We start from the raw sequence: 13,558 nt of genomic DNA, 5'->3' as shown, positions 1-13,558 counted from the left end.
ATCTCATAATTTAGTTTTAATATCATAATCTGGATTACCCCAAATTGCTTCTCTCTCTCTCTCTCTCTCTCTCTCTCTCTCTGCTGCAGTGAGAAACGATCCTAATCCTAACATGAGAACTTCATTCTGATGTTTTTATGTATTTATGTTTATTAATAACAATGGAAGCAGAAACTGTTTCTGGTTTGTTATGAAGTGAAATGAAAGCGGCAGCAAAACGTTTCAGAGGAAGAGGTTAGGAAACCGCTCTGCATCATCATCATCACCTTCATCATCATCATCATCTCAGAGGAATTTAACCTTCACTTCACAGAAAGACAAAACCTCGTTTCCTGCTTCTTCCTCATTTCATGTTGTTTTACAAACAGCAGCAGATTCTTCAGAAACCTGAAAAGAGTTTCTGGTTTCATCTCAACCGGATCTGGAGAAACGAAACGAAAAGAATCAAATCCAGAATGTGATGTTTAGTTTCTGACTTTAGGTTTTTGTGTTTCTGCAGGTCAGTGCCAGACGTCAGAGTTCTTCAGCTCAGACCTGGGGGTTTGTGTTCCCTGCACTTCCTGCAAGCAGTACCCCAAAACCCCGTCCTGCAACACATGTGAGGGTCTCCGTCTGCGCCTGTGTCTGCGCCTGTGTCTGTGCCTGTGTCTGCGCCTGTGCCTGTGCCTGTGTCTGTGTCTGCGCCTGTGTCTGCGCCTGTGTCTGCGCCTGTGCCTGTGTCTGCGCCTGTGTCTGCGCCTGTGCCTGCGCCTGCGCCTGTGTCTGCGCCTGTGTCTGCATCTACTGAATATTCTAGAATAGAGTAGAATATTTCACTTCTGCTCATAAAAATCACTCAAGGCTCCTTTAATTAGAACATTTTAGATATTAAAACAATATTTTTCACTGTTTTTGTATTTATGGAACCCAATTTCTGCCATAAAAAAAAGCTGTGCTGAATGCCAAGATTATAACTTTGAAGCTCAAAAATATGACCTTAAATCTCAAAATTAACTTTGTATCCCATAATTTTGACTTTTAATCTAATAATTTTGAGCTTGTATCTGAAAATTTACATTTTAACCTCAGAATTATGACTGAATGTTAAGATTATAACTTCATATCTGCAAATTATGACACTTGATCTCATAATTATGAGATTGAAAGTTAATATTACGGCTTCCTGTTGGGCTTTTATTTTTCTTTCATGGCAGTAAGGGCCTTCCGTAGAAGTGTTTATATGTATATAAGAGACCAGGTGAGAGCCGCTGCTCTTCCTCGGGTTCACCCTCTCCGTCCCGCTGCAGGTAAGCCTCTGGAGGAGACGCCACACGTCTGGAAGCTGGCGGCCATCACCAGCTTCTCGGTCCTCGGCGTGGTTCTGATCGGCGCCGCTCTGATCATCGGAGTCATGATGCATCGACGCAAATCACACAAACGACCTCTGAGAGGTAGAACCCGATTTTAAAAACTTTTCTTTTCCAGCTTGATGTAGGAAACTTTGAATCTCAGAAATATGAAACTGAATCTGTTTTTAAAACATTTCTTCTCCATCTTGATGTGAATCTGAGATGACCTTTGACCTCGGAACGTTTTTAAATGAGCAGGGTGTGAAAACTTCCTGCAGTTATCAGTTATAATGTTGCGATGATTTGAGTTCAGAGTTTATTTTCTGATTTCTACAGAACCCATTGAAGAGACGGCGGGGCCACTTTACCAAGCTTAAACAGCCGAATAGGTATTATTATTATTATTATCATTATTATTATTATTATTATTATTATTTCTGTTTGCACCGTTTTACTCTGTAATCTCTTTGGTACGGACAGTTCAGTGGTTTGTGACTCAGAGCTCCTGAACTAATTTTAACATCGGAGCAAATCTGTTTTACACAAATCTCATGTAAAATAATCTGTTTTATATTCTGTCATAAAATAAATGTCACTTTACGCCTGAAACTGTTTGTCACAAAGGGCTGAGGCGGTGAACTGATGTTCATGTGTGAAGCTGTTTTTGAATCATCGGGTTCTCTTGCGCAGCCTCATCCCACTCTGGAATCAGATGTGACCGAACCACGGAGCCTGAGGAACCTCTGGACGACGAACCGCATCCCGAACCCCGGGGCTGCGGCTCCGGCTGCAGACGGACCCATCTTTATTTATTGGACTGCTGGTGAGGAGATGAGCTCAGTTCTGAACGGGTCCGGCAGACAGCAGGCGACCCGCTGAGCCTCTGCTCACCTTGTAGGAATAGTAACAACGTTATACGCACTAGTTTGGTATCCTGTCCAGGAAATGTCTGTCTTTATTTTGCATTAACTGAGACTCTCCAACCTGGAGGCCCTTGGTGGGTTTCCAGACGTTTGATTCCGTTCAGACTTTGACTTGTGTTTTGGTGTGAACTCCGGCGACGCGACGCAACGCGACGCGACGCAACGCGACGCGATGCAATGCGACCTCTAACTGCACACGTGAAGAAGACATACTGTTCGGCACATTAAGGCCATTTGAATGTAGGAGCTGTAGGAGAAACGTCCCCAGTCCGCACCAGCTGGACTGTCCTCATGCACTCACTCTGGGCCAGGCCTGCAAAGGGCAGGAGCCCAGAGCGCCACGTTTAGGGGGCACCCCCCAAAAAGTTTTTTTTTTTTTTTTTTTTACCTCATATTCAACGCAGGCGCTCATTTTGCATGTGGAGTTTTTAAAATATTGTTGTTTTTTTAATAGTTTGAGCAACACTCAAATATTAAGATGATGAAGTTGCATCTCTTTGGACCAACATGGCGCCCCCTGGGGGATGTTTTTACCCAACCAACCAGCAGTTTGTACCTGCTAATTTGTCGGTGTTTGTTACAGAGTCCCCTAGTGGCATTTAAAGGGCCGGTGTTAAAAATATCCTGTTGTCTTTCCATCATGTTACGTTTTCCCATGGAATGTTGTTTTAATTCTCTCATGCATGTTTACGAAATCCTTCAATCACCATGGCAACCATTCAGCTGTTAAAACACCTGGGTGGACCTAGCCCCGCCTTCAAGATGCAGCTCCTCCCACTCAGCTCCTTCAGACTAGCCAGCAGCAATTAGCAAACACATCTTATAGGAGCTGCTGCTCAGAGCAACGCTGGTAAAAATGTTGTTAAAGGGTTAATAGAGGAGCCATGGTGGGATGACTTCCTGGAGGCGGAGCTTCCGAAAGAGCAGGAGCTTCTTAAAGTGACAGAGGCCCAATTTCAAGGTGTTAAATCAGGAAGTCCAATTTCTTTTAATACCATTTTTATACCAGCAGGAGTTAGTTAGTTATTTACTTACTAACGTGATGCAATATGTGGCAAGGAAATGCATAACGGTCCTTTAAATTCGTTTTAAGACATTCACAGAAACTTTCATTAAGAGAGAACTAAATAAAATTACATCTAAACTAATTATACTATTTTTGAGTTATTTTCAAGGAGCAAAATAATCCCTGACATTCCTTAGGGGGCGCTGTAGTTTGTAATTTACACCTGCAACAGATTTTTTTTATTTTTTGGGGGGGGTTTGGGCTCCAAGCTGGTCTCCAGCCCAGGGGCCCCTATTCCTCTAAATCCGGCCCTGTTTTCACTGTTACTGCATCTCCTGAGACCAACAGACTGTTTGTTAATGACTCTTTGGCTCGTTCCTGCGCTGTTGTTCTGTTTTTACTGTTCCTGACGGTCAGAAGAGGCTGCTCACATCCGCGTCTCGGCGCTTGCAGGACAGGATGCGTGAAACACTAGACACTCACTCCAAACTGCTAACATGTGGGAATGCTGCGAGGAATGCGCTGCGGAGCGGGAAATAACCTACAGTGTTTTAGTTGGAGCTCCTGGACGCTCTTCCCACATGTTTCTGTGACTTTACGGCTAAAAGCAGCAAAATAAACGTGTCAGGATGGATTTATTCACTTCTATCATAGATTTTCTATCGGATTGTAACAGACGGGGTTTTTAGGAACTGTTGAGTTTTTAACTGCATTGAGGAATCACTTCACAAATAGATTTTTTATTTTTTTTAGAAGATGTGTATATTATTTATTTTTTGAAGCGCCTCGCAGCGCAGCGACACACCGACTGAGGAGAGAAGCGCATTTCAAAGGGACTCCAGTGAAGGTTTTTAGTGAAAAGCTGCAGAGCGATAACTAACACTTTGCTTTTATTCTCCTGCTCCGTTTCTTCCTTACATGCACTGGCTTCTCTTACTTCAAACCTTTGTGTAGCAAATATATTTTCACAATAAAACTGACAACTTTGTGGATGTTTGTTGTGTTTTCATTCAGAAATGTTTAAACTTTCTTGCTGTTTCCTTGGAGGAAACGGCATGAGGCACAAACCTGAGGCAGGGATTCGAACCCAGAACCTTCCTGCTGCACAGAATGACGTATTCCAGGTGTTTCATTTGTTCATATTTAATATTTTCTGTGAACATGGGTGGTTCTAGATGGGGCCCAGCAGGGGGCCAGAGCCCCTCTGCTACAGACATAATACTAGATTAATTTCTTATGACACATTCTGGCAAAGAAACTGTTGCTAATTGGTTCCTTGAACTAATTACATTTTTTATCTATGTTTTACTTAATAAAATAAAAATTAAGCTTCATTTTGAGATCTGAGTTTTATCTGTTAGCTCTGGAGACACAAGATGCTCTTTGTCTCACATCATTTATTAAAAAATCATAAATACAAGAAAAACTTGTATAATTATAATCATAGTATGATAGAAACTTTATGCATCCCTTTGGGATTTACCCTCAGGGAAATTATAGTTCAGTCTCCCACAGAGCACCAATACATCAAATCCTTAAACAATTATTTATTATTTTTTACATTAACATTTAGCCTGATTCTATAGTTCCTCTATTTCTATTGTTATCCAGTGAGGAGTTGATCACAAGTCAATTAATTCAGTAAATGTTGCTTTTATTAGATATTTCATTTTTCTCCTACTAAGAAACATTAAATGAGGTCCGAACAACATTTTCATCAGAATTTACAGCCTGCATATAGTATAATAATATTATTAATAATAATACTAAAAGACAGTCATAATGTCCCAACCCAACCGTCTCTGCTGGACACCGGACCGGACCGGACCGGACTTCCTGTCCCCAGGACACATTTGTATAAACAGGAAGTCGCATCATGAACCAAAGAGTCTGAGTGTTTCCGTTTCCAATGGCAACAAGTTTCTGAGGTATTCCATACTGAGGTCAGAGGTCATCAGTCACATATAAAGGCAACAAATATAAAAAGCTGAATTAAAACAGTTTAAGAACATTTTTGGTTGAGATCAAGTCAAAAAATGTTTAAAACATGAAGAAAAAACAACAAAACAGAGAAGAGCTGAAACTTTCCCCAATCTCATCATTTAAAGTTAAAATAAAAGGAGCTCATGCTGGGAAAGGGTTAACCCTAACCCTGTTTATGTTCCCATAATGCATCAGGATTCAGCTAAAAAAACATGTCTGAAATGGCACGAGTGAAGAAATAAATCATTCAGGCTTTCACCGATGACTTCACATCTCTGGAAAAGTCGACATAAAAAGCCTTAAAGTGAAACTAAAGTTTAGTTTAAAGGAGAAAATGGATCAATTCTCCTGATGCTCTTTAAAATAAACGTCTGACTAATAATCCATTACTTTCCGTTTCCCTGGGGAATAATTATGACGTAACACAGAGTATGGATGAGGAGCCATGTTTCTTCTGGCTGTGCATGGAGAGAACTGCAGCTAAAAATGGCAACTCAGTCTCCATGGCAACCATCAGCCGATGTATACCTGCTGCCAGTGTCAATACGAGACATTTATTACAGATTATCACATTTTTTAAGGATTTTTATGCATCTTCAGCAGAGATCAGGTTGATCCTTCAGAGGCCGCCATCCTCATCCTCATCTTCATCCTCCGACTGATGTTTTAAAGCAGGGGTGTCAAACTCCAGTCCTCGAGGGCCGGTGTCCTGCAACTTTTAGAAGTGCCTCTGCTGCACCACACCTGAATAGAATAATTAGGTCATTAGCAAGGCTCTGGAGAACTGAGGAGGTAATTAAGCCATTTGATTCAGGTGTTTTGTACCTGTGGCACATCTAAAAACTGCAGGACGGCGGCCCTTCAGGACTGGAGTTTGACACCCCTGTTTTAAAGGCTACATGATGTTTACACAGCAGTCAGAAACATTTCTGGTAAAATACAGACATAATACATCAACAAATAATCAAATACATCCATTTAGGCAGAAAGTACGAATCAGAGACACTGCAGATAGAAGAAAGGAGCAATTTCACACCGAAAAGTCAAACATTTTCTACTTGATCTAAGGAAAAACATTAAAATTTATCAGTTCCAAAAGTCGAGAAGTTTTCTCTAAATTTGTGATTTTTCTGTGAAAATTTCTGAGAAGTTTTCTCAGTTTTTCACTCTGCAGTGACCCTGAAACGCCGTTTTGAACCGGTTATGAATTCTGGCTCCGGATCCAAACCCAGGAGGTTTAGTGGCTCTGAATGTCGTAATTAACTGATAAACAGAGTTTATAGTTCTGGTTTGGTCCAAACGCTGCCGAGTCTGATCTGGATTCACGCTGAATAAAGACAGAGTTCTGTTACCTGCTGACCGGACCTTCCAGAACCAGAACATCTCTGAACACCAGAGAACTCTTTCTGAGGAGATACAATTACTGATAATAACAGGATAAATATCAAAGACGCCTCATGCAGCGGGTCGGCCCGATGCTGCGACGCGTCACGGCGTCCGCCATGTTGGATGTGGAAACCTGCCGCACACAATGAAATGGACCGAACTTCTAAGGAATCGTTCCAAAAAAATTCTGCGTTTTAAAAGTTGAAAATTTTCAACTTTTAAAACTCAGAATTTTCATTAGTTTTTCTAGAAAATTTCTAAGACTTATCTAAAAATTTTGAGTTTTTTCCTCACAAATTTTCGACTTTTTAAAGTCAGAAATTTTAAAGTTTTTTATAAAAAATTTCAGAAATTAATTCTTTCTTTTCCCTCCACAAATGTTAAACTTTTCAGCTTAAAAATGTTCTTGGTTTTTTTTCTAGAACATTTCTGAGTTATTTTTCTGAAATTAAGATTAATCTCAAAATTTCTCAGTGTTTTGGCAGAAATGTACTTTTTTTGTATCATAAATATGTTTCTATTCTATCACTGGATCTGATCTGTAATGCAAAACGTCAGCCATCTTGTTCTACCGCTCCATGTGCCACATCCAAGATGGCGGCGGTGAGGTATGATGTATTTGTGTCTGCAGTAATCCTCATCCTGACATCCTGTGCTGCAGCATGATGTCACAGGAAGGCCTCCAGGTCCAGGAAAGCGCCGGCGCTGCTCAGCTGCGCGGCGCTCTGGTGCAGCTTCTGATGGTGCCTCAGGTTGGACTTGCTGGAAAAGGTTTGCCCGCAGCGCTGGCAGCCGAACGGCTTCTCCTTGGTGTGGATGCGGCGGTGGCAGACGAGCTGCGTGGAGACGCGGAACGCCTTGCCGCAGGTCAGGCACTGGTAGCGCCGGGGCTCGGTGTGGATGCGGCGGTGGTTCTTCAGCGCCATCAGGTTGGAGAACTCCTTGCGGCAGACGGCGCAGGAGAAGCGGCCCGTCTTGTGGCTGTTCTTGTGGTTGAGTAGCGATCCGGCGTGGCGGTAGGCGCGGCCGCAGTGCTCGCACACGTGGCTCTTGTCCTCGCTCTGCAGGTCGTCGTGTGTAATGCTGCTCTCCACGGCGCGGCGCTCTGACCCGGCGGCGGCGGCTGGCTTCCTGGCGTGAGCCGCCATGTGGCTCTGCAGGTGAGCCGCCAGGCAGAAGGTTTTGCCGCATTCGGAGCAGCACTGGCGGCGGATCTGGGCGTGCAGCTGCAGGCCGACGGCGTCGGGAAACGTCTGCAGGCAGAAGTTGCACTGGTGCAGCGCTGCAGCGTGGGACTTCTTGTGGTTGAGCAGCGATCCGGCGTGGCGGTACGAGCGCCCACACAGGTCACACCTGCACCACAGACAGAAAATCTCCAATCCAATTTTAATCCATTTTATTTAGAGCTGCTGTGTGTAACTTTTATAAAAATATATCTTTTTTTACATATTAGTTGAAATCGTGTCTGTAAAGCTCTCAGATCTGGGTGGTAACTACTTACATTTACTTTGAGGAGTTTTCCTAAACTGTACTTTTTACTTTTACCTGAGTAATTTTATTATCAAGTATTAATAATAGTCAAATTTCTAGATTTTCTACCCACTGAATGAAAACATGTTTTAACCGCCAGACTCAAACTCACAGCTGCAGTTTCTGTTAAAGTTTCATCAGTTTTTAATTGAAAAACTGATTTGGAAAAATTTTCTTTTGCCTATTTTGTTATTTTGTGTTACTTTTATAAATTATTATCATTTTTGTCCTGAAAATTCCAAAATTTTCAGTTAACTTTATATTTTAATCCGTAAGATTAAGTAATTTAAAATATTAAATGATTGATAATTTGATCAGTTCCTCAGAACTTGAGTAACTTTTTACCAAATACTTTTTAACTGTTGAGTAAAAACATGTTAAAGTTATTGTATCCGTAGTTAATAAAATAACTACTAATGTCAGGTTTTGGTCCTTTAGATCCTTTCATCTCTACGGTTTTCACAGTTTTCATGTTTGTGCTGAAAAATGGAGAAATATCTCATGAACTCACCTGAAGCACTTCTGTTCTGTCTCTTCCTGGACTCCAGGGGGCGCTGTGACCTCCTGACCCCTGAGGCGGCGCTGCCTCTTCAGCCCGGTCTGACTCTGGAAGCTCGGCGCCGGTCCGTGGAGCCGCTGGTGGTTCTGCAGGACGCTGGCGCGGCGGAAGGCCTTCCCGCACGCCGTACACACGTACTTCCTGTTCCTGTGGATGCGGGCGTGGCCGCGCAGCGCCGCGCGGTTGGTGAAGCGCTTGGCACAGACGGTGCAGCTGAACTCGCCCGTCTGATGCGTCCTCTTGTGGTTGAGCAGCGAGCCGGCGTGCCGGTAGCTGCGGGGGCAAAGGTCGCACCTGAACGGCCGCTCCTCTTCCTCACAGGACGGCGCCGCCTGCTGGTAGGAGGGCTTCCTGGACCTGAGGCCCGTCCGGCCTGCGGCGGCCTTCGGTCTGAGCGCAGCGCAGACATGCGCCTGCAGCTGTGCCGGGCCCCGGAAGCCTCTGCCGCAGCGCTGGCACAGGAGCCTCTTGGCCAGGTGGATCCTCAGGTGGTTGCTCAAGGCCAGCTGGTTGCAGTAAACGTTGCTGCAGACGGAGCAGGAAAACTCGCCCGTCTGATGGGACTTCCTGTGGTTGGCCAGGCTCCCGGCGTGGCGGTACGTCCGGCCACACTGGTCGCAGGAGAACGGCCGCTTCTCGCCGTCCAGTGCTGCCGCCTGCCGCCATCGTCCCTCCGGCCGGACACCCTGGACTGGATCGCTCAGATCCTGGGTTCTGGCTCGGTTCTGTTTGTGTTTTCTTAGGTGGTTCAGCAGCTGCTTCTGGAGCTTGAAGGCTTTTCCACATTCTTGACAGGCAAACCTGCAAAAAAAACCCACAAAACATCACAGCTCATCACCACAAACCTCAACCTGACACTACAAAAACATGGAAAAGTTCATTATTTAAAGGGGCAGTGTCATTAAAATAGACTTTATGTTTCCATCATGCTGTAATGTTAGTGATTCCTTCATGAATGTCTGAGAAATCCTTTACTCTCCATGGCAACCATTCAGCTGCAAAACGCCTGGGTGGCCCTAGCCCCGCCTCCGAGCGCAGCTCCTCCCCCACTCAGCTCCTCCAGACTAGCCAGCAGCAATTAGCAACCAGCTGCTGAGCTCATTATAGGAGCTGCTGCTCAGAGCAGCGCTGGTAAAAACGTTAAAGGGTTAATAGAGGAGCCATGTTGGGACGACTTCCTGGAGGCGGAGCTTCAGGAAGAGCAGGAGCTTCTTAAAGAGACAGAGGCCCAAATTAAAGGCGTTCAATCAGGACGTTAAATTTCTTTGAAGTCACATTGATATATGTAGGTAGCATTTTCATAACAACTGACGTTAGCATTGATTCTGCTATAAAACGGCACTATGTGGCTGGAAAAAACATAATACTGCCTCTTTAAGAAATTCAGTTTAAAAGGTGAAACTTATTTGTTACATAAAAGCAGCGGTGGGAACATTTCTGCTAATAGCAGCACATTAGCGCATTGCAAGAACAAAATGTTTAGGCAGCTCTGAATGGTTGAAATACGTTTTTTAAAATATTTGTTAAAAAATTATCATTATGTGGTGACAGTATGATACCAAACTGATCATTTGTTAAAGGAATAACAGTCAGTCAGAAGCAACCAATCAGAGCCAGGAGGAGGGTCTAAGCGCTGTCAATCACTCTCCTACTCATCCCTACCCCTACCTCTTTGCTACCCTACAGCTGGTTCACTGCAACATAGCATGCAACACAGCTACAAATGCTAAGGCTAGTTAGCATGGCCACACATGACGGCAGATAAACAATTTTGTTGTTTTCCCATCTCTACACATTTATCAGCACGCACACAAGTGTGATTGACAGCACTAAGACCCGCCTCCTGGCTCTGATTGGTTGTTTTTGTAGATTGAATTAGCAGCTCAGTGAGATCGATCTTTTCACAGATTATGTTTCTGATTATCTGACTATTTTAACAAATATGGAAAAAATATATTTTATAAAAATCACGTTCTGCAGCTTTAAGTGAAAAATCTATAGCATGCATCACTTTCTTATCTGATTGACTGTTGAATAATCGATCGATGAATCAATACGTTGCCGATGCACTGACCTCTTGAGGTCAAAGTGTGACCTCTGGTGGTTCTTCAGCGCCAGCAGGTTGTAGAAGCGTTTCTGGCAGACAGAGCACTTGAACACGCCCGTTTTATGGGACTTCTTGTGGTTGAGCAGCGAGCCGGCGTGGCGATACGACCGCCCACACTGATCACACCGATGCTGGCGCTCCACGCCGCCGCCGCCGCCGCCACCGGGCCTCAGCTCCTCCTCCTCCTCGGAGACCTTAACTTCCTGCTCGGCTGCGCAGTCGTGGCTGCTGAGGTGGCTGTAGCTGATGCAGGAGACACCGCAGCTACTGCAGATCATCATCTCCCCCGACTCTGGTTGTGGGGGGTCGGCGCCCTGCAGAGCGCCGTCAGACTGGGTGTGGCCCCTCAGGTGGCTCCTGAGGGCCACCATGCTGCTGTAGCTGATCCCGCACACTGAGCACTGATAATCATCGTCCTCGTCGGGATCCTCGACTTCTCCGGCGCTGTTCCCATGGCAACCCTGCTCAAAGTAGTTGAACTCTGTTGTTTCCGGGCTCTGAGCGTCCCTGGGGTCGAGGGTTAAGCTGCAGGGTGTGTGTTGGTGCAGCAGGATGCAGCTGTGGGATTTGACCCCGGCTACGTCTGCAAACGTTTCGCCGCAGTCCGCGCACATGTGCGTCGCCATGGCAACCTGGGAGCAGAGACCCTGAGTGGAGAACGTTTCGCTGCCGGTGTGGTCGGCGGCCATGTTTTCCTGATCTGATCCAAACCCGGTCTGGTTCTGCTGGCTCAGAGGCTCCGGGCAGAGCCAGCTCTGCTCTGTGGGCGGCCGGGAAGATGGCCGCCGCGGCCGGGAAGATGGCCGCCGCGGCCGGGAAGATGGCCGCCGCTGTCGGTGGAGGCGCAGGTGGCTCCTGAGGGCGGCCAGGTGGGGGTACTGCTTCCTGCACACGGTGCAGCGGAACGCGCCCACCTGGTGGGAGCGCCGGTGGTTGATGAGGCTCCCGGAGTGACGGTAGCTCTTCCCACAGGTGTGACACCTGAAGGGTCTCTCATCCGGATCCGGAGGGGACGTTTCTTCTTTTACAGCGCTCCGTGATGCGCTGATTACCGTGGCGTCTGTACCATCCGGACCGTCAAACCCACTCAGATCAAAGTTCTGTAGAACCTCTGCAGCAGACGGACTGAAGCCGGAATCTGGTAGGGAAACATCCGGCTCAGGCGAAGACCTGTGCAGCCGGATGTGCTCCTGGAATTCTCTGTTTCCAGGAAAAGACACCTGGCACAGGAGGCAGAAATTCTCTGGAGTTTCCCGTTTCTGGTTCTGGAACAGGTCCGGTTCTGACCCGGTAGCCGCACTCTGATCCATCTCGCCTCGCGCCCTGTGGATCCTCTGGTGGCTGTAGAGGGCGGCCATGTTGCCACACAGCTTAAAGCAGACGGTGCATTCAAACTCGCCCAGCTGGTGGCTCTTCTTGTGATTGGTCAGGCTGCGCTGGTGGATGTAGGACTTCCCACACTGGTCGCAGCGAAAGGGTCTCTTTGGCGCCACGCTGCGGCGCTCCGGCTGCGACGTGAGAATCGCAGCGATGTCTGCATCCTCGTTACGTTCAGGCTGCTGGTCGCATTCACTGCCCAGTGTGGATCTGCGGGGCAGATGAACCGTCTGGTGCGTCTGCAGCTGCGCCGCCAGACGAAAACATTTCCCGCAGTCGGCACAGGAGTACTTCCTAAGCGAGGCGTGGCTGCGCAGGTGGTTCTTCATGGCCGAGGCGTTCCAGTTTTCTTTCCCACAGATGGAGCACAGGAACGAACCCACTTCATGAGTCCGTCTGTGATTGGTCAGGCTGCCGGCGTGTCTGTAGCCACGCCCACATACATTGCATTTGAATTTGCGGTCGTCCTCTAGTGGATGATAAGCATCCATGCGCTGCAGCGGGCTGGACATGTCTGCAGTGAGAAATCCCAGTCCTGTCTGTGACACCGCAGCCCAGGACGCAACCGTCGCATTAGTTCTGCACTTTATTTCCTGTAACAGGAATCCAGTTCCTGCTGCAGGATCCAGGAACTATTTCACAGGAAACTGCAAGAAGAAATCTGGAAGAGAGCTAGATGATTACTGACCAACAGAAGAAACAAATCTGACAAATATTAAACTGAGAAACTGTTTAGTTATAAAAAAAAAACACCTTATGATGAAGATTTAATGTCACCGAGTTATTTTGCAACTCTTAATGTGGACAATGAAATTGTGTTTCTTTCTTCACATGCAAAAACACTCACACCACTTTTAAAAAATGTATATTTATTTTTATTTTTTATTTATTTACATATTTTTAAAACCTTATTTTGTTTGTTTTATTAGATGTATTTATTTTTTAACATTTTAACCTACAGCTACTCATTTCTAATAAATATAAATACTTTAGAATGAAGATTTTGCCACCGAGTTATTTTTCAACTCTTAATGTAGATTTAAAAGTTTTTTCCAACACATGAACATGAAATACTACTCCTTTTTTATTTTGTTTAAGGGATTGTATGTATTTTAAAAACATTTTCTTTCCCTTTTAAAATTACACGTATTTATTGTTGTTATAATAAATACTTAAACCTTAGGATGAAGATTTTATGTCAGTGTTCAGCATCTTGTTAATCAGTGAAATTACTTCTGGAGGCAAAATTACAAACATAAAAAAAACAACAACAAATAAATAACTAGAATGTACCAAACTGAAAAATGTGTTTCTGTACATGCAAAAAATATTCATCCCCCATTTTTTAATTTCTTTAAA

The 13,558-nt window shown here is 45.2% G+C and overlaps 1 protein-coding gene across 2 annotated transcripts in view; it reads right to left on the bottom strand.

The window, feature by feature from the left end:
- Nucleotides 1-7,053: 7,053 nt before the first annotated feature.
- The window catches only part of znf646 (zinc finger protein 646), an 8,483-nt gene continuing 1,978 nt past the window's right edge, over nt 7,054-13,558 (bottom strand). For both annotated transcript variants that reach the window (XM_008436311.2, XM_008436310.2), the window contains exons 2-4: nt 10,790-12,860; nt 8,668-9,516; nt 7,054-7,979 (exon numbers count right to left, since the gene is read on the bottom strand). In XM_008436311.2, the coding sequence (XP_008434533.1) occupies nt 7,295-7,979; nt 8,668-9,516; nt 10,790-12,711 (3,456 nt within the window). In that variant the 5' untranslated portion in view covers nt 12,712-12,860 and the 3' untranslated portion in view covers nt 7,054-7,294. The remainder of the gene's footprint in view (nt 7,980-8,667; nt 9,517-10,789; nt 12,861-13,558) is intronic.

This window comes from Poecilia reticulata, linkage group LG19 (genome assembly GCF_000633615.1).
Source record: "Poecilia reticulata strain Guanapo linkage group LG19, Guppy_female_1.0+MT, whole genome shotgun sequence".
NCBI lineage: Eukaryota > Metazoa > Chordata > Actinopteri > Cyprinodontiformes > Poeciliidae > Poecilia > Poecilia reticulata.
Note: the sequence above shows the minus strand (reverse complement) of the source record. Positions and strands in the feature narration are given on the sequence as shown.